Source organism: Balaenoptera physalus, assembly GCF_965194825.1.
Source record: "Balaenoptera physalus genome assembly, chromosome: 12".
Lineage (NCBI taxonomy): Eukaryota > Metazoa > Chordata > Mammalia > Artiodactyla > Balaenopteridae > Balaenoptera > Balaenoptera physalus.
Genome location: NC_138897.1, coordinates 74,862,188 through 74,883,661, shown reverse-complemented (window position 1 = coordinate 74,883,661; position 21,474 = coordinate 74,862,188). Strand labels below are relative to the sequence as shown.

The window sequence follows — 21,474 nt, the reverse complement described above, 5'->3', positions numbered from 1 at the left end:
CTCCTGCCTCTCTGTTATAAGGACCTGTGTGGTTACACTGGCCCACCTGGGTAATTCAGGATAATCCTCCCCATCTCAAAATTCTTAACTTGATCACATGTGCCATGTAAGGTAACATATTTAAAGATTCCGGGGGTTACAAAATAGACATTTTGAGGAAGGAGTATTCTGTTTACCACAGTGAACATATTAGTGTTTCACAACCACACAATCAGATGGTCTGGTCTATAGAAAAAGCTGCAACTGAGAATAAGGAAACCTAAATATATATACCAACTGTGGTAGAGAGCTTTCAAAGACGGCCCTCCATGACCCCTACCTCCTGGTGTTCATGCCCTTGTGTGATCCCCTCCCCTTGAGTGTGGGCTGGAAGAGTGACTTGCTTTCGTCCGACAGAACGTGGCAAAGTTGATGGGATGCCACTTCTGTGATTGGGTTACAAGAGACTGTGACTTCGGTCTTGCTAGTAGACTCTGTCTATCGCCCTCTCAGCTTATATACTTTGATAAAGCAACATATCATGTCCGAGATGTCATGTGGCAAGGAACTGAGAATGGCCTTCAGCTAACAGCCAGCAAGGAATTGAGACTTTCAGTTTCTGCAAAGGCTGAATCCCACCAACAACTATGTATGCTTGAAGTAGATCCTTCCCCAGGGGAACCTTCAGAGGAGATCCCGGCCCTGGCAGACACATGACAGACCTTGAAGCAGAGGACCCAGCTAAGTCATGCCCAGATTTCCTGACCCACAGAAAGTGTGAGATAATAAATGTGTGTTGGGGCTTTCCTGGTGGTGCAGTGGTTAAGAATCCGCCTGCCAATGCAGGGGACATGGGTTCGAGCCCTGGTCCGGGAAGATCCCACATGCCATGGAGCAACTACACCCGTGCGCCACAGCTACTGAACCTGTGCTCTACAGCCCGCGAGCCACAACTACTGAGCCCGCGTGCCGCAACCACTGAAGCCCGTGCGCCTAGAGCCAGTGCTCCGCAACAAGAGAAGCCACCACAATGAGAAGCCCGTGCGCCGCAACAACGAGTAGCCCCCGCTTGCCGCAACTAGAGAAAGCCCACGTGCAGCAACGAAGACCCAACGCAGCCAAATAAATAAATAAAAAATAATAATTTTTTAAAAAGTCATTTAAAAATGTGTTGCTTTAATTCATTAAATTTTAGAGTAATCTGTCATATAGCAATAGACAACTAACACACCTATATAACACATACTAAATACATGCTCATTGAATGAAGGAATGAATTTATTGTGAGCCATGGACAAATCAACCTCTCTGCCCCTTAGTTTTCCATCTGTGTTATTAATTTATGAATCACTTCACCATCAGATGAAGCCCTTTCCCTACTTTCTCTGTTTGGCTCCTCACAGTTTACATAACTACAGCTATAATAAGACATGAATGAGGCCTGGTCCTAGAAGCACTTCTAGGTCAGTCAAGAGTTATACATTATCCAATTCCAAAGTGAGACATATAGATTCTTAGGAAGCACTTTTCCTTTATGTTTAAGACTGGAGAACAGCATGGTCCAGTTTAGTAAGCTTTATATCCAAACTAGTTTTTGGCATATAAAAATATACATATATATACTTATATATGTATATAGGTATATGTGTGCATAATATATATATGTACACATACACACTTTTTAATTTCTGTCACCATCTACATCTAACCAGTTCATTTTAAATTGGCAGGAAGTTAACCCAAAGAGTCACCCTTCCCCCCTAAGCCAAGTGGTTACCCTTCTCCTTTGCATCACACATGGTTCAAATATAACAAATGTGGCTCACCACACAAATGTTAAAATGCATCTTTCGGAAACAAACCAAATCTCTATAGAAGCAAATGTAAACAAAAAAGCTCTAGGCAGTAGGAGTTCACAGTGTTCAGTGGGGGCCTAGCTTGGGAATGGCTGGATTTTAGAGTTTAAACAAATGCAGTGAGTTAAGTAAGCATCTCTAGTCGGAGGCATATCATATAAGCCAAGTTTGTTAAAGGGGCTTTACATATGGAAACCTGAGCCATGCATTTAATGGTTTTTAATAAGAGCTACTTGATCATGATCGTCTTGGTCATTTACTCTGATTTCTCTCTCATTTATTCCATTATACTCACAAATAAGCATGATATTATGTATTCATTTATAGACAGCCCAAGGCACATAATCATAAATGTTAAGATTAGACATAAACAGGGTCGTAGTTTGCATTGATGCAGCTGGAACCTATAAGTTTTATTCACAATAATTCGGTGAGCAAATCCAGGCAGCTCATGTTCTAGTGGGGCAGTAAGGTCCCAAAACACACCGGGAGGTAGATCACTGGAAATCAGACCACACCATGCTGCTGCTGCTCCACCCCTCTGAATACCCACGGCCTTAGGTATCATCCTTGACACCCAAGTCAATCGCTTGCCAGACACTGTCATTTCTACCTCCTAAAATATTGCAGACACCTGTCCACGTCTCTATCCAGCCCGCCATTTCCCCTGTTTAGGCCACCGTTCCCTCCCACTCAGACTATTCCATTTCCCTGCTCCTAGGCTCACCCTATTCTAATCTAGTTAGTACACTGCAAGCAGAGTAATCTTTACAGTACTTTCCAGGCAGAGGAAGGCCAAGGGCAAAGGCCTAAGGCAAGAACAACCTTGGCCTTTGCAAGGAACACAAAGAAGTGAGTATGACCAGTGAAAGAGAGGGAAAAGCAGCAGGAGCTGCAGAGGTATGCAGGAGCCCTGCCTAAAACCCTCAAAGCTCCCAGGCTGCCCTTCAGGATAAAGTCCAAACTCTCTCACACGGTACACAAGGCCCTGCCTGATCTGTGCTGTTCCTCTACCCCACCCCCATCAGCATGACCCCTCTCTCTATCCCTCGGCTCACATTCTATATGAAAGCCAAGATAAATTATAGTGCATCTGCAAGTTTCCCACCTGCACATTGCTGTATGGCCTCTGGACTTTCTTACAAAAGTCTGTTTCTTCTGCTTAGAATGCCCTTCCTTGCTTAAGATTGCAGCCTGAGTATCATTTCCCTTGGGAAGCCCCATGGGCCTCCCATCATCCTCCCATCCCACAAAACAGGTTATACGCCCCCTGCTGTGTAGTCCTAAGGCAGCCTATGCTAAGCTTGATTCTAAACACTTGTTTATGTGTCTCTCTCCCCAATTAACCATGACCAGCTTAAGGGTAGGACTGTACCTTCTGCCCACTTGTATTCCCAGGGCCTGGCATGGTCCTAGCCATACAGCAGGTGCTCTAAAACTGTGTGCTGAATGAACAAATGTGTCCCACATTGCCAGCTGAACTCATGGAGAGGGAGAGGTACCTCTTAGGCAGCAGGGAGTCGAGAGAGCAGAGCAGAGTGAAAGGCAGAGCTGATCTGCATCACGACGTCCACTTACAGCCAGTACCCACTGGTTTTGACGCCTCACTGTCCTCTTTGACTATCTAGAAACACCATTCCAGATAACCAAGTTCTCCATTAAAGGTTAACTTTAAAACTTAAAATTCTATCTTTATCATTTTGGATGAAACTTTTCTAAAATGCATTAGCTATTTTTTAAAAAAAACTTAGTTCAACTTACGTACTTTAAGTTTTTCTTGGTGGCTTGAGGTCACCAGTTGTACGTCACCAAATGGTCCCGGACTGGTGTGCTCTTCTGTGTTCCTGTGTCTGACTTTAATAGTTAATCTGTCTCCGTGGTTACTGTTGGGGCAGCTGAACCCTCAGAACATTAGAACTGGAAGGAGTCTTAGCGTCTACTTGCTACTGTTTGTGCCTGTGGTCTTTGCTTATCCTCTTCTTAATTTTCTGCTTCTTAAGACTTAGAAGAAAACTATCGAGCTTATTAGAACTGCGTGGAAAATAATAGTTTCTGAAAGAGGGAAGGCTTTTACCACTTCCCACTTTCGGCTGTCCATACTGTAGCTCAGGGGTTGTTTTTTGCTTGCTCACTTCCCAGTTCTTGGCAACGTTCTGAAGAGCACTGGTGCTACCATCACCTGTCCAGAAGCAGCCAGCATTCTGCATCATTCACAAATGTGGGCTTTCGAGTCAGAAGGACCCCAGGCTGAACTCTGGCCCCTCCACCATGGCCTTTCTAAGCTGAGGCTCGTCCACAGTGGAATGAGGAACAATATGGGCCTCAAAGGGTTCTTGTGAGAATTAAAATTAGATAATGTAAATAAAGTAAACACCGCAAGGCCTGGCAACATAGTATGTGCTGAATAAAGTGTTTGTTATCATTATATACAACAAGGCTTTCATCATTTACCACACCAACGAGAATAACCTACTCAGTTAATAGAAGAGTAAAATAGGACTTCCCTAGTGGTGCAGTGGTTAAGAACCTGCCTGCCAATGCAGGGGACACGAGTTCAAGCCCTGGTCTGGGAGATCCCACATGCCGTGGAGCAACTAAGCCCCGGTGCCACAACTACTGAGCCTGCGCTCTGGAGCCCGCAAGCCACAACTACTGAGCCTCCATACCACAACTACGGAAGCCGGTGCGCCTAGAGCCCATGCTCCGCAACAAGAGAAGCCACCACAATGAAAAGCCCACGCACCGCAACGAAGAGTAGCCCCCGCTCGCCAAAACTAGAGAAAGCCTGCGTGCAGCAACGAAGACCCAACACAGCCAAAAATAAATAAATTTAAAAAAAAAGGAGTAAAATAGCATTGAATTAAAAGATAAAGTCAAAGGCAGCCACCTTGGAAAACTGGGTTTGATTCTAGATATTAAAATATTAACCTCTTACATCTGGCTAGATACAGTGCACTGCCACGCGAGCCTTTCACATGAAACTCGGGTCCCTTTCAAGAAGGTGGGACAGGTGATGTGCTTCCTAGGTGACTGAGAAGCCGCAGTTCAGCAAGGTTAAGGACCTTGCGCAGGGACACACAAGATGGAACTAACTGGAGAGCAGAGGTCAGCTCTAGAGTGGCAGATTCTCACTCCACGGTATTTTTCTTGGTGTCCCTGCCCCCCCCCTTTCCTCATGGGGACAGTCTGGGAGCTAAATGAAAGTGACTTCCTGAGAATAAAGACTGAATCTGCAAACACGCAGTCCCTCAGCGCCCTGTGTCCCACAAGGCCGGCCTCTGAGGGCTGTCACTGCCTCTGACTCGCACTGGAAAGTGTGGCTCGAAGTCTCGCCAGAGAAGACACGTCATTGTCGTCTTCAAAAGCATGACTGGTCAACTGAGTGGATTTCCAGACTGTGTCCCACCCTTAGCTCTTCCCAGAAGCAGGGAGGAAAAGTCAATTTGAAAAAGGATATTTGTCCTCAGATTCCTTTTTACTTTCAAGACCACTTTAAAGTCCTGTTGCTTGGTCATGCATTTTTTTCTTACCAAAGAGGCGCCAACACATTCAATTTTTAAAAATCATCTTAAAATATAAATGGACCCCTTGTTTATCATACTTGATGCTTTAAAACATGACAGTTAATTACCAACAACCTCTTCAGATGTTCAGAGTTCCTGACAGAGATAAAAGTTTTAGAGGTGGCTGAGGGAAGATGGTTCTCTCTTCGGATTAATCCAGGAACTATTGTTCTTTTACTACCACAAGGAACTGTTGGGAAGCAACCAGGCAGGCTTCCTAAATAGCCATTACATTTGGATATAACTGTGGCCTCACTGTGAAGGTGCTAAGCACACCTCCATGGGGGCCTCCACAGCCAACAGCCCTTTTCTGAGAACCACCGTCTCAGAGGACCTGCTACCTGCCACCGTAACTGCTGCTGGGTGGGGACAGGCCAAAGAACCCCACCCATCCTCTGGCCACAGCTGACTCCCACTGGGGCCACCAGATACTCTCTCCCAGGAAGGTGGAACCAGGATTCCCGTAAGTGAATTACATGCACTGGACTTGTAGGGTTCAGTCAAGTAGGGATTAAGGCAACCAGCCACGTTTGGAGCACGTGAGTGGATGAGTGAGGTGATTCTCTTGGCCCACAAAGAGGAAGAAGAATGGACACCATACTGAGAGAGAGGCAGAGACGGGAGGCCATGTGGCCCCAAAGAGAAATGGCAAGAGTGGGTACTTCCTTCCCAGGTTCTTGGGACACAGGTATTGGCTTCTGCGATATACTCCCAGTGTCCTTCCAATAAATCTCTTTTGCTCAAGTTAGCCTGAGTGAGTTCTATTCCTTGCAATCTAACAATTCCTGACAAACACAGAAAACATGGCTTTTATTGTAAAAGCTCAATCTGAATAAAAATCTTCAGACGGTAATTTGCTTAAGAAGAAGTCCTGACCCATTACTGTGTTTTCTATTCCAGTGCTCTGACCAAATCTGAGATATTTGTTTAAGAAACCAGAAGCAAAGTTCTACATTTTAGAAAACTCTTCTCTGGCTCTACAGAACTCCTCTTACTTTTTCTTACAAATAAAAATCTGGTTCTTCAGAAACCATGCAGTGACTGCTTATCTTATTTTTTTATACTAAAGGAATAAAGATTTTTATTATGCATTGTAAGTTGCATTCAATAGCCTTCAGATACACCACACCACAACCCGTATACAATCAGTCAAACCCAACAGCAGTTCATTCTTGCACAACCCATGAGTTAAGGCAAAACTTCCTTCAACTTACAGTAAGATCCTACTCAGGTCTTGCAGGCAGGGATTGGGGAATTGCATCTTATTTCTGATCACTAATGTGTGATGAAGAGCATCAGGAGAATTACATAAAAATGAATAAGAAGTGATCTGATTTCAAAGTACATTGTTTGGAAACATTGACAAAAACATCAAAATGATATAAGTATACCTGCTTCTATTAAATTCTTGATGGGAAAGTTCTCAAGAACAAGCAATTTGTTTCCTGCTACAGAAGGGGGGGCGGTGACTGCTTATTTTAAATGTCATTTAACCTTGTGTGGCAGAGACTATCTTCTGCCTCAGGGACTCCACATTGGTGCCTCAGTAGCTGAATTCTCCCTTCCGTGGGAATAAGGACTAAGTACACATGAGATGATACCACTGGTGTCCTATCAGAGGACCAGTCAATTCAAATACCTCCTTCAGAGCATCAATAGGTTAAGCGTGGATTATTCCACACTCTCAGCCCATGACTATGAGCACACTCTACCCCATCCTGTCCATCTATAACTTCCATTCCAAACCTGACAGCCACCAGTTTGGTCCAAGTCCTATCATAATATGGCCCCTTTCTACCACTACAACTTTTTTTTTTTTTTAGTTTTTTTTCTTTTTTTCTTTTTTTGGTCATGCTGTGCGGCATGCGAGATCTTAGTTCCCCCACCAGGGATTGAACCTGTGCCCCCTGCAGTGGAAGCATGGAGTCTTAACCACTGGACCACCAGGGAATCCCTCTGCCTCTATAACTTTATTTCTAAACGTCAATTCTCATTTTCAGTCACTCTGATTCTTCAAGCAGCCCTACTTATGTCTCTGAGTCTCATTATCGACTCACCCAAATAAATAAGTAAACACCACTTTTTCTTCCCCTTTGAAATTTTACCTTTAGGGGAAGGTAGTAAGAGTTCCTAAGGATCCTGACCCCCATATAACCCTGATGTATCACAGAGATAGTTCTCCTCTGGCAGGAGTTCCTTCTTTGAAACTTAATTTCTGGTGATATAATGCAGTAGACAGTCTCCAAAGGAGGGTCTAATCTTTTCTCCCCTCCCCACTCATGTCATACATGTGTGTGACTCCCCACTTTAAACTTGGAATCAATTTCTTCTCCTCTTGAATCTGGACTGACCTTGTGACTTGCTTTGATTAACAGAATATGGTGGACTTCTGAGTTCACTTCTTAAGGGGACTGGAAGCTTCTCTTGGAAGCCGGCCACCCTATAAGAGGTCTAAGTATGCTGTTGGAAAGAGAGGTTGCCCAGGTAGAGGCCTGAAGCTGTTATGGACGCCCCAGCCCCAGGAGAGCCCCCAGGTGGATGCAGCCACCCGATTGAGCCCAGATGAGAGCAGTAGAAGCACGGCCGAGCTGAAACTCAGCCAACCCACAGAGTCAGGAGAAATGACAAGTTGTTGTTGTTTTAAGCCACTGGGGTATGGGGTGGCTTCTGATGCAGTAACAGACAACTGAAACACCTTACTCGACAAAAGTTCAGTCCAAGTTCAAGAGGAATGATACAGCTGTGTCTCTGGGAAGAAGAGCTCAGTTTGACTTGAACTTTTTTTCTGGGACACCACAAATATCCCAGGCAAAGAACCACAGAGGCATCTTTTACTCTTCCTGCTGTTTCATCCCTTATATATTCCACTTGTCAAGTTCTGACCTCTTCCTAAACGCATCTTGGATTAACCCTTCCTGCACGATCTCACTGCTGCCACCACCGCCCAGGCCCTCATCCCCTGCGTTTAGATATCTACACCCATTCTCTCCTCCCCAAACGTCCCTCCCCCGATCTATCCTCTAAGGGACACTGGGCTCATCTTCCTGAACGAGGGCTTTCAGCGTGTCAGCTGCCAACTAATCAGCCCTGGCTTTCAAGGTTCTGACCCGGTTCCTCTCTGTCTGCTCCTTTCCTCAGGCATCTTGGCTCCCATCAGCGTGCATGGCAATCCCGTGTCCTTCCTCCAAGTCTCTGTCCAGCTGTTCCCTGACCTGCTGTGCCCTGACCCGTCCAGCCCCACCAGCCTTACTCCATAATGATGCCTCCAGCTTCCCAACCCTCACGGAGCCCTCTCATCTTCAAAAACTCACAGCTCTCTACCTCATAATTCAATCTTATTTATATAATTGGTGGGCTGGTCTCCAATTTTCTCCTGTGTTTATAACTCAGATTCCTAATTACATCATAAGATTGAGGGTAGGGACTATTTCTTATGTTTATGTATACTCCTTACAGGCAAGTGCTGGTGTAAAGCTTTTCAGTAAAATTGTCCTTATTGATCTGAATGATTTTCCCTTTTTAAGTTATTAGTATGCTTTACACAACTTTGCTTTAGAACATTTTGGAAATGTGATATGTATAACTGTCACTGAGGAAAATGTCCATTTGGTTCAGAAAGTCTGTATTTTTTTAGTGAAAAATTAAATAATATCCACTGCCAAAAACAATGAGTAATCGAGTATATGCCAGATCTGAAACCATAAAACTGCACTGTCACAACGAATGTGGGGCCTCCTGTGCTCCCGGAGTGCAGTGTCACATCAGGCCCCAGGGGAATGGCCTCCGAGCAGCTGAGGCACAGCTCCGGGGCCCCGGGGCCAATCATATAAAGCAAGAACAGACAGAAATAAAATGCAGGTTAGGAATAACCTGTTTAGGAATTAGATGACAGGAGCATGCCAATGGTGGTTTATGCCTTGGAGAAAGCAGAGGCCACCACAATCCATGCTGTTACTTTCATGCCTTCCCTCTGCTAGGTCCTGGACTCAGAGTCATGTGTATTTTACTCATCTAATCTTCAAAATAACCCTGAAAGGTACAGATGTGGAAACCAAGGCTCAGAGGAGAGTCATTTGGCCGTGAGCTATTAAGCGAGTAATGATTACAACCTAAGCCGGTATGACTCTGGAGGCCACATTCTTTCCACTAGATTGTGTTGTCTCTCTTTTTGGGAGAGATATGACATCACATCAGCAAGAATATTTGGTGAGCACCTGTTACAGTCTCCACAGTACTAGATGTTGTGGAAGATTGTTAAAATATATGGCTCGAGGAGGGAAAGCCCCAATAAATACCATCAGTACCCCTCTGTAAATAAACATATAGTCCAAGTAAAATGAGGGGGCCGGCTGAGCAAACACAGCTTTCAGAGAAACCCTCGAGTACCCCTCCACCTTAAGTCTCTCCTTCACAGAGATTCCAGAGCTACCCCTGTGCCGATATTTGAACAGCTTAGTCCAGTTGGGAAAACAAAACTGCTCACGTCACGCAAGAACAAACAATCAAAAACAGGATTCTGACCATGCTAATTTGGGTAGTCTAAAAGGATTCAATTAGACAAAAACATGAAATAATTGTAGTGGAAAGAGAGAAAAGGTAAAAAAATGAGTCAGCATAATTCATATTATTAATGTTCATCTTTTCTTTGGCTACCAGCTAAAGTTTAAGGTTTCATTTTAGCTGTAAAGTGTTAGTGACATGCTGAGATGTGTCTTTTTCAAGGTGAGGTTCAGCCAGTGCAATGGAAACACAGTGTTGGGAGAGACCCTGAGGCCTGGACAAGGCTGCTGATGCAGGGTTTCAAACAAAAGGTCCACTTCTGGGGAGCCCCTTCCCAGCTGAGAACAGCTGGGCCGGGAACACCCGCGGAGATGGGCCCAACAGTCTCCAGAGCTGGCTCTGCCTGCAACAAATGCTTCCTGGATACCATCGCAGCCTGCTTACTCCCGGGGCTTGGGATTTCCCAAACTCAAAGAAGAAAAGAAAATGACTTGGAGCTAACAGCTTGAACTGCAGACCCTCTGTCGCCACTGAGTTAATCCTTTGGTTTCTACAATGTCAAAAAGGCAATCCTAATAATTCAGCATACTATCAGAATTTCAAACTCTAATTCCCAAACAATCCACAAAGAAAAATTCTCAAGAATGACCTCAACAGTAGCCTGGATCCATCTCAAGGCTCCCGCTTTTAAGGAAATAAAGGAAATGGGGCTGTTCTCAAGTACTGGACAGAAAGGGCACTGGTCTTGCCATTAGGAGTCCTAGATTCAAATCCTATTTGGCTCAGAGGGTAATCCTCATCAAATCACTTAACCACTCCAGCTTCATTTTCTCATCTGACCAAGGGGGGCAGGCGGGAGAGAACATACCACCTGCTTCATAGAATTGTTGAAAAGGTTAATAAGATAATGTGAATATAAGTGCTTTACACGTACTAGGTACTCAATAATAACTGAAATAAAAGCTAAAATGTTTAAAAATCAGTGCTGACATTAAAATGCAGAAAGTGCTTACAAAAACAAAACATTTTCTATAATTGAGAGACTGCTTTGACCACCATTGCCAAAGTACTCTTGGCTTTTTACTCAAAGTCTGAACTTGAAAAACTCTTATTAGGGATCACATTCGGAAGGTTTCAAATCCTGTTTTGGGGGTTGCACTTTTGTAAGGAACAACAAATCTGTTTTAACAAAGTCAGGGTATCATTTAAATAAAAGGTAATTGAGCCAGTGAGGTCACTAGCTGAGACTGACCGAAGGTCCCATATGGCAGAGGTGCTATTGCTGGCATCCTCTTAGGGCTGGTCTGGGAGAATATGATACAATCACTAGAGAACTTCTCACGGATTAGGAGGGAGAAACCTCACCCCATATCCCTAATACAGAGGCTTAAGAAGTTATGGAGAAATGTTTCCTTCTGACCCTCCACACTCCCCTCAGCCTCATCACTATCTTCTTGGGTCAAGTCTGTACCCAGAACATTATCTGGCCCCATCTAATTCTTCTCGGACCTCATCTCCTGTCCTTCCTTCTTAAAACTGATATCTCAGCAACACTGATTTTGCTTGGGAATTCACGTGTGTGTGTGTGTGTGTGTGTGTGTGTGTGTACACGCATGTAAACTGTTCCCTCTGCCCAACCTTAACATCTAGAATCTGGCTGCTTAAAGTATGGTCCTGCAGTGCCAGCATCCCAGGGGTGTGTTAGAAATGCAGAGTCCCAGGTCTGTCCCAGAACTACTGAATCGAAATCTGCACTTTAATAAGATCCTTGGTGATGGTATGTACCTTACAGTGGGAGAAGCCCTGAACTAAGATCCCACTTCTTCCAGAAGCCCTCTGACAAAGAGCAGCCCTGCCACCCACTGTGGCAGGGCAGATGCCCCCCTTCAGTGCTCCCATCCTTTTGCTCATCTCACTTATTACAGAGTATCTCGCATTTGCTGATCTGTTTATATGTCGGCCTTCAGTCCTAAACTAGGGGCTCCCCACAGGCTGCAGACCATGCCACCCTGTGTCCCCTACTTTGTACAAGGTCTGGTATATGGTTAGAGCTTAAATAATGTCATTTGTCACAGCTAATGACTTCTAAAGTCCTTGTGATTTTAAACTCTAATAACTAATTTTAAATAACTAACTCTAAAAACTAATAGTTTTAATAACTTCAAATAACTAAGTTTTAATAAGTTTAATAACTAAAACTTTAATAACTAACCTTAATAAATAATTCAAATACCTGTGAGCTATATTTTAAAAGTACTACAATTTAGCTTAGTCATGTTACACATTTGAATCCAGATACTTTGAATGTATTTACACATTTACACTTCTAAATTTTTAAAATTTTTTAATATTACAAAAATTATTTTTATAATTGAAACTTTCAAGTATACACAAAAGTAGGAAAGAATATGAGGCCCTTACCGAGCATCAACAAATAGCCACTTTTTAAAAAACCATTCTTATTTCATCTATTTCCCTCCCCCCTCCCAACTCACTCTTTGGAAGGCTAGATCACTTTAAAACAAATCCCAGATATAATATAACTTCAACTACAAATATTTCAGTATGTATCTGTAATTTAAAAGGACTCTCTGTATATGTAAACAACCATGCCATTATCGTACCTAATAAAATTAAGAGTGATTTCTTTTTTTTCTTTTTTTAAAAATTAATTAATTAATTAATTAATTTTTGGCTGTGTTGGGTCTTCGTTTCTGTGCGAGGGCTTTCTCTCTAGTTGCGGCAAGTGGGGGCCACTCTTAATCACGGTGCGCGGGCCTCTCACTATCGCAGCCTCTCTAGTTGCGGAGCACAGGCTCCAGACGTGCAGGCTCAGTAGTTGTGGCTCACGGGCCTAGTTGCTCCGCGGCATGTGGGATCTTCCCAGACCAGGGCTCGAACCCATGTCCCCTGCATTGGCAGGCAGATTCTCAACCACTGCGCCACCAGGGAAGCCCAAGAGTGATTTCTTAATATAATCTAATACTCAGCCTGTATTCAAATTTCCCTATTTCAAAGATGAATTTTTATAGTTGAGTTTGTAGAAATCAGGTGAATATTTTAACAGCAAACCAAAAATAGCTCTCGGAGCCAACATGATAAATATCTCATGCCTGTGGCCTCAGGCCCTAATCAGGTAAGTGAAAAAAATTATATTTGCCTTTAAGTGCCATTTGCAGGTTCTGCTCCCCCTCAACTAGATTACTTACTTTAAAAAACTGTACAAAACTTTTATAAGAATCTATAGGTAAAAGAGAACAAAACAAAAGTATTACACAGCATGTCCCTCAAAAGCAATAAAATAAAGAGGAATTGGACTGGTGAGGATGATTATTTAACAACAGACAGATACACAAGGGGTGGACATTAAGCCAAATGATTTCTCCCTCAGTAGCCAAACCAATAGGACTTAGAGATTTAGAAGGCGGGACACAGAGGAGTGGTAAACTTGATGCTGTTGAAATTTCTTTTTAAAAATCTGTATTTCTTCTCTCTGCAATAAGAACGAGGTTTCTGAGAAACTTACTGGCAGAAGCAGTTTAAACAGCAAATCCAATTACCTCGGAGTTGTTCTCCTTTTAACAGTAAGTTCTGATCCGTGTTCCGTAGGTCAAGAGCACAGTTCAAACCTCTCTTTGCCCCCTTCTGAATCAGGCTTGTCTCTGCCTCCGTGCTCCTTTTAGCTCTGTACGTAACAGAGATTCCGGTCTCCACACAATGGTCCACCATTCAACCACGCTCAGCTTTGTCCCTAAACATTCACTCCCCCTGGCTCCTGCTGGGTCTGTTATATTCAGATATGAACTTTCCAGGAATCTGATCATGTCACAGGCCTTTTCCTGTATGACAAGTTCAATGCTAATCATGAATAGCAGGCTTCACACAGAGGGTTAGTATTATTCATGAAAATGATGACTCCACATCCAGAAATAGGGCAAAACTGGCCTAAAATAGGCAGGCTGGATCTCAGTTGAGTCCACCAGGCAATTACCAAGGTCTCTTGCTGCAAACAGCACAGGAGTTTTTCTCAACTATGTTAATCTGACACATTAGAAGCACAATGTCCTTCCAGACTCAAGGTCTGAGGCTCAGCTTCATGGGAAGCGCTGGTGCCCGCAGGGTGAACAGAAGGGTTTTCCAAAGAACCAAAGCCAGACACTGCTCACTCCTCCCACACCCCCAAACCAGGGGCTCCCCAGTTCTCATTCCCAACTTCTGTATGTCTCCCTACCCTGACCATTTCAAGGCTGGCTTTAGAAGCTTTGAGAGGGTTACCAAAGGGCCTTAAGGAAAATGATATTTAATTTTTCTTTTTTGGGACAGTGAGGTACATCTGACAAATATTACAAATTAGAGGAGAATTAGGTGGTTCATACTGTTTTGCTATAATTCTCTCCTCTCGAACTTAGTCTCAGTGACCACATGAGTCCACTCCCATTGGCCCAAATTATATTTTATAAATGCGAGTTGAGGATTATCTTTCCAAATAAGAGCGACCGGATTGAAATCCCCTCTTTGCCATTCCTGAGAGAATGACATAGGCTGGTACTAAAAGACTATCTTTGTGTAGAACAAATGGACCGAGGAAAATCTGCTTTCCTCTCCCCCTGCCCCTTCCTTTTTTACATAACTAGAGCCAAATGAGATGTTTTTCACTTTAAAAATTTGATTAAGCAGCCTCGGCAAAAGCCTATTCTTCTGGTCTTTACTGTTTTCTCAATTTGGGGGACTGAATCAAGGTACATCAGGTTGGAAGGATAGCAAAGTGAGGGCATGACTGCCAGACAGTGGTGACATGTGGAAGTTTAGTTCATGAAAGGTGAGCACTGGTCCCCTTGAGGCAGCAGAATTCAGACTGCTGTGGTGGGCAGGAGGGAGAGGGTCGCGGGTCCCATGTGGACCTCCATACCCTCTCCACACACACCCTCCTGCCCTGAGGAGTGGGAGAGGAGGCAGGGCGAGGGGTAGGTTTAAATCATAAGGAAAAAGAAAAAAAAAACAGGTAGAATTATTATGAATGAGCTGTCCTTTTCTTCAGCTCTAGGAAATGAAAAATCCTGTTCCTTTGGCATATTTAAGAAGATACTATAAACACTGCATTAGTAAACGCCTTACAGTACCATGTTTGATTTTGGTTCCTGTACTCTAAATCTTCCCACAACAGTTTCCACCTTGTTTTAAAGTATCTTTCTAAGATCCTCTGCCACATCACATATTCCCTGAGGGTCAGAGTATCTTTCTGCCTTTGTACCTTACAGATAATAAACACTGAATGCGGGAATGAATGAATGAACCAGTTAGAAAACAGGTCTTGTACTAAAAGACAGAAGAAAGTGGGTTTTCCAGTAGTAGAGAGTGACAAGTTGTGAGTTATCATAAAATAACAATAGAACATATTTATGCTAATGTGAGGAAAGGGACTATCACATTGGCTTTGGAGGGTATCTAGTTAGATATTTACTGAACGCCATTTTTCAGGAGACATACCACACCAAATCTATCTAAACAGTAAGCAGTGTCGTAACTTAGTTTTACTGTCTATAAAGGGCTATTCATTCATCTTAAAAAAAAAAATTTTTTTTTGGCGGCACCATGTGGCCTGGGAGATCTTAGTTCCCCGACTAGGGACTGAACCTGGGCCCCAGCAGTGAGAGTGCTGAGCCCTAACCACTGGACTGCCAGGGAATTCCCTCATTCGAAAAAATTAATTCCCCAAAGTGCAAGGTACTTTTTTTTTTCTGGACTGCTACTGAGCTGGTGCCATCTCTATCCATGAAAGAATCAGCATGAGGAAATCAAGCAGAAGCAGAAATTGTGGTTGGGCTTATCCATCAAGGGAATGGGGTCCTGAGAGAACCTGAGAGTCCCGTTTCTGAAAAGCCTCCATAAGAGAAGTGAAAATCCTCAGCCCAGGTGGCTCCTCCTTTCACCTGCTTCAGGAAACCCACCTGCCTGCACTACCTGCCCCCGGCAGTGGCCTCCACTCTGCACGCCTAGCGCTCAGGGTCCCGAAACCTGCCATGGGTGCATTAGAGCCTTACTCTGGCAGGCGGGAATCTCACAGTACTTCCAGTAGACACCGTCCTCATGCTCCGCCACGTAGCACCAGGGGCTCACATCGCCGTCTGGGTTTCTGTGGAGGGAAAAGGACACACCTGGTAACACTCCCATTGTTTTAAGTCAACTGGCTCATTGCTTTTCAGTTTTACCAAACGCCCCTCACCAAAAACGAACAAAAAAAAACCAAAAAAACACTTTGGCTTCTGTGTTGTTTCTAATAATTCGTATGTATCTTAATGCCACCTCTTATGAGGAAGAAAAAAGTGGTAATACTACAAGAACAAAGCTATCCTCTCCAACAGAAACTTCAGAGTTTGAGGGCGGGGGTAGGGATTGAGCAAAGGTGAAATATGTTTACACAAATTCACTGCAGTGTAACCGGGACAACTAACCACTGAACAGATGATGTCAAACAGCACTGGCACCTTAACCATGAACACGGTGGTCCCATGGCTGGGAGAACACAGGTGCTTGCAAAACTACGGATAAGAATGTGAATGGAGCAGGGACTTCCCTGGTGGCACAGTGGTTAAGAATCCACCTGCCGTGGAGAAAAGGGAACCCTCCTGCACTGTTGGTGGGAATGTAAATTGATACAACCACTATGGAGAACAGTATGGAGGTTCCTTAAAAAACTAAAAATAGAATTACCATATGGCCCAGCAATCCCACTACTGGGCATATACCCAGAGAAAACCATAATTCAGAAAGACACATGCACCCCAAGGTTCACTGCAGCACTATTTACAATAGCCAGGTCATGGAAACAACCTAAATGCCCATCGACAGATGAATGGATAAAGAAGATGTGGTACATATATACAATGGAATATTACTCAGCCATTAAAAGGAACAAAACTGGGTCATTTGTAGAGACGTGCATGGACCTAGAGACTGTCACACAGAGCGAAGTTAATTCAGAAAGAGAAAAACAAATATCGTATATTAATGCATATATGTGGAATCTAGAAAAATGGTGCAGATGAACTGGTCTGCAAAGCAGAAATTGAGACACAGATATAGAGAACAAACGTATGGACACCAAGGGGGGAAAAATGGTTGGGGGGGGGTGCGTGGTGGTGGTGGGATGAATTGGGAGATTGGGATTGATATATATACACTAATATGTATAAAATAGATAACTAATAAGAACCTGCTGTATAAAACTAAATAAAATAAAATAAAATAAAGAATCCACCTGCCAATGCAGGGGACACAGGTTTGAGCCCTGGTCCGGGAAGATCCCACATGCCGTGCAACAACTAAGCCCGTGCGCCACAACTACTGAGCTTGTGCTCTAGACCCCGTGAGCCACAACTACTGAGCCGCATGCCACAACTACTGAAGCCCACGCACCTAGAACCCGTGCTCCACAACAAGAGAAGCCACCGCAATGAGAAGCCCGTGCACCGCAATCAAGAGCAGCCCCTGTTCGCCGCAACTAGAGAAAGCCCACGCACAGCAACGAAGACCCAACGCAGCCAAAATAAATAAATAAAATTTAAAAATAATAATAATAATGTGAATGGAGCAAACGGTCAGGATGGAAACTTGGTGATTAGAGTCAAAGGCCCTGAAGATACGCGCAAACCCCCTTTACTTGGCAATTTCTCCTTTAGTGCTATATTCTAAGGAAATCTTTACTTACAAAGATGTTCACCACAGCATTTTCATAATGCAAAAAAGTTAGAAACAACAATTAAGGATTGGTTAAACAAATATGTCCATATAAGGGAATGCTAGGCAGCTGGTAAAAATGTGGTGTAGAGACACATTTATTAATATGGAAAGATATTCACAATGTCTTGTTAGGTTTTTTTAAAAGGCGGCTCTAAAACATGATGGATGGATATGATGGATATGATGGTATATGATGGATGACAACAATCCCATTTTTGAAAAGATATATTTAGGGAAGGATACGCACCAGACTCTTGAAAGTATTTATCACTGGATGATGGGACTACTGGTAATTTTAATTTTTTTCTTTTCCAATTCTCTTTATTTTCTCATTTCTTCTACAATGAACACTGTGTAATTTTTAAGCAATAAAGTAAAATTCACATCACGTAGACTGCACTGACAAGCTTTCACCAGGATCAGGCCAGTCAACTCACGTTTGATAGAAATGGGTCCTATTTCCACGTCAAAACACTAACTTCTCAGAGAATTCTGAAAAAAAACTATGCCAAAGAGTTTCACTCAGAACATACAGTCCTATAATCCTGGTACCAACTTCTGATAAGGCAATAGTAATTGCAAAAGACTTACTCCACATTTCTAAATGAGTGGCTTGGAATAAACGCCTTTAAGGTCTTTTCAACTCAGAGATGCCACGACAATAATGGGCAGCGCTGCTGAAACAGAGCAAAAGATGGCAGGGGTTACTGGACACACAGAAAAGCCTCGCCTCTCTTTGCTGCTTTTCAAGCTCCTTTTATTTGGACTCAGAACACTGGAAACCTGACACTCCGGTTAGGCCGGAAATGGGCATAAAGACCCTGCAGCCGGAGCTTTGGAGCAGCCCCTATCAGGCCTGGGAGGGATCAGCCTATTGTGTGGCCCAGAAGATAAGCTGCCCTGAAGCACAAAGGGTCCTTTTATTTTTTGTGCCCAAAGGCAGGTACCAGTGCCAACCCTGCTGTCCCGGCCTCTCTGCCTCCCCCCAGTCCAGATATGTGGAGCCAGAGAAGCGCGTTCCCATCACTCGCCATCTCACAGACATCTCAACTGGGATGGGTCTGGAAACATCGCATAAGACAAACAGGGTGTCGGATGTCAGCTGAGAAATCAAAGTCGGAGAATTTGTACAAAGCCCTTCTTTAAACAGTTTCACTGTCATTTTCCTCCCTCTATTCAGTGTTCGGCTTTGATGTAGTATTTGGTAAAGGCTTTCGAAAACAACTGTTTGTTATCAATGTCAAAACCATTTTGAAAAGCATCGGAATAGGTTAAAAAAAGAACAAGCAAATTCATCTTTGACTCTGCTGCAGTGCTAAAATGAAAGGCCCCAGCTCCCTGATGTGATAATAATCGACAATTTCAGTATCCCTTTTTTTGAAGGATAAATTGTTAGTTCAGGTCTGGTACATTCCATCAAATCAAAGGAGAGGACCGCAGCCAGCCAAGGCTCAGGAGGAAGGTGGTGTGTCCCCCCCCCACCTCAGTTTTCTTAATGGATATTTACTGGTGCATTTCTGAGAGCCTAGTGGTAGAACTGGGTACTAATCTATAAGAAAAGATTTTTTTTTCAGATAAATTAAAACTCATTGGAAATTTAAAATTTAGCTTAAAGTCAGGAGCATGTCTGAGAAGGCTTGCTTGATAGAAGGCAACAGAATAATATAATAGAATAACACAATAATATAACTGAATAAACCAACAGCCTAATACCAAGAGACACTTTAAAACAATAAGATAAGTAACTATGTAAAAATAAAAAACAAACACTGGTTTCTCTTCCTAAATACTCTTCCCAACCCAAGCCAACTATTCCCATGAATAGGAAAACTAGGGGAAGGAAATAAGCCAGAAGTGGAGTGGGGTTAATTTTTTTAATTATGCAAGAAAAAAAATAATGAACATGTATAACTTTGAAAATAAAACAACAAAGAATTCTTTAATGAGCATGTGTAATGTTAACAATAAAATACAAATGATAGAGAAATGTGAAATAGCATGTATACAAATTGTTACCTCTGGGAAGTAGGCCTTGTTGGACAGGATTTGGGAGGAAAGAGGTAGAACGGGGACTTTTTTTTTTTTTAATAAATTTATTTAATTATTTATTTTTTGGCTGTGTTGGGTCTTCGTTTCTGTGTGAGAGCTTTCTCTAGTTGCGGCAAGCAGGGGCCACTCTTCATCGCGGTGCGCAGGCCTCTCACTATCGTGGCCTCTCTTGTTGCCGAGCACAGGCTCCAGACGCGCAGGCTCAGTAGTTGTGGCTCACGGGCCTAGTTGCTCCGCGGCATGTGGGATCTTCCCAGATCAGGGCTCGAGCCCATGTCCCCTGCATTGGCAGGCAGATTCTCAACCACTGCACCACCAGGGAAGCCCAAAAATGGGGACTTTTATTTAAACAATATATATATCTGTTGTGTTTGAGAACTTTTTTTTTGGAAAAACTTTTAATACTTTTATAGCAAACAAATAATAAAATGTAACATACAAAATATAGCAATCAAATAACAAACTAAAAAAATAGTGCAACAGCAACGATGGGGGAATGGCCAGTTGGTACACATTAGAACCAAGGTGAAGCAAAGAGTTGAAGGCACAGGGATAAACATGGACTACAGGCCTTGAGACTTCAAGATAAGCACAAGGGTCCTAGGGTGTTAGCAAAGGTTACCTGGAAAGGGCAGTAGGTAAACACTGTGGCCCATGCAATGCAGGTATAAATATGTTGTCTCAGCTGGGTCAACAGTGCCATGGTTGAGATTCCAACATTCTGGTAGCACTGGGGGCACAGTGTGTAGCTCAAAGAGTAGCTCGGTGATCATTTTTCCCTGTCCCAATGGCTCAAGAGGCTGCCTTTGCACCTGTCCTATTAATAATTAAATTCAACACATGGCTGACCCATGAATCATGTTACCAGGATCCTGGGTATAAATAGCTAAAACGTAGCTATAACCAAGGGTGCTCTGGTCCCTACTGACCAGTGATTCTCAACTTGTTTTGGATCACTGACAACTTTGAGAATCTGATCAAAGCCATGGATCATCTCCCCAGTCACAAGTACATGCTTGAAGCACCATGGATCTCAGCCCCTGCGAGGGTCAGACAGGAGGTGAAAGAGCAAAGGAACACCTTAGTCTGTTGAAAAGAAGGAAACAGCACAAATCTGATGGCTACAGCTGCTCCCAGAGCAAGGTGGTCCTGGGCTGGCAGGAGGTGGTACAACGCAGGGCAGCTTCCTTTGCTCAGAAGCAGAGGGAGGTTTGGGTCACAGATGGTGCTCTGCTTGCCCATGACATTCACAGCAGCTTAAGAAGCTCCGCTGTTTGTGCACTGTCTTCTGGGCCAACTAAGAAAACCCTCCCAAAGAGACATGGAAGCTATCAGACAGGAAAGCAGAGCTCTGAAAACCAGTATCAAAGCAACCCAAGTTGAAAAGAGCGGGTAGATTGTGTGTGTGCGCGCGCAGTTTTGGGAGAAAGATTTTTAAAACAGTAACAAGAAAGGCCTTGTGAGTTGGGCAAAAGAAGACCAAGAAGCTTTCCCTGTTGTGAGCAAGGCCAGAAGAAATGGGAAGAGGAGACCAGAGCTTTTTTTAAGTACTGTGCAACCCCATCTTACCTGCAGTAGTTATGTTCGCCCAGGCCCCCCTCCCCGTTGGGGTATTTCAGAGTGTTGTACGGATGCTGGAAAGTCTCGTTCCAGAACAGACATGGCTTCCCGCCTTGCAGTGCTGTCCAGTTCTGCGTTCCCCTATAATCTGCACCATTGGCTGTGAAACATTCTAGGAGAAAGAAAAGACAGAGCAAACTAATTTTCTGGCAACATCTATAGCTTCC

At 43.5% G+C, this 21,474-nt stretch overlaps 1 protein-coding gene across 12 annotated transcripts in view; it reads right to left on the bottom strand.

Moving 5' to 3' along the window:
• Positions 1–21,474, bottom strand: part of LOC309639271 (kremen protein 1) — a 145,760-nt gene that overhangs the window by 106,307 nt on the left and 17,979 nt on the right. For all 12 annotated transcript variants that reach the window (XR_014251568.1, XR_014251569.1, XM_082416287.1 and 9 more), the window contains exons 2-3: positions 21,257–21,419; positions 15,940–16,031 (exon numbers count right to left, since the gene is read on the bottom strand). Coding sequence is in view for 10 of the 12 variants with exons in the window: in XM_082416287.1 (XP_082272413.1) it covers positions 15,940–16,031; positions 21,257–21,419 (255 nt within the window). In the remaining 2 variants the exon portion in view is untranslated. The remainder of the gene's footprint in view (positions 1–15,939; positions 16,032–21,256; positions 21,420–21,474) is intronic.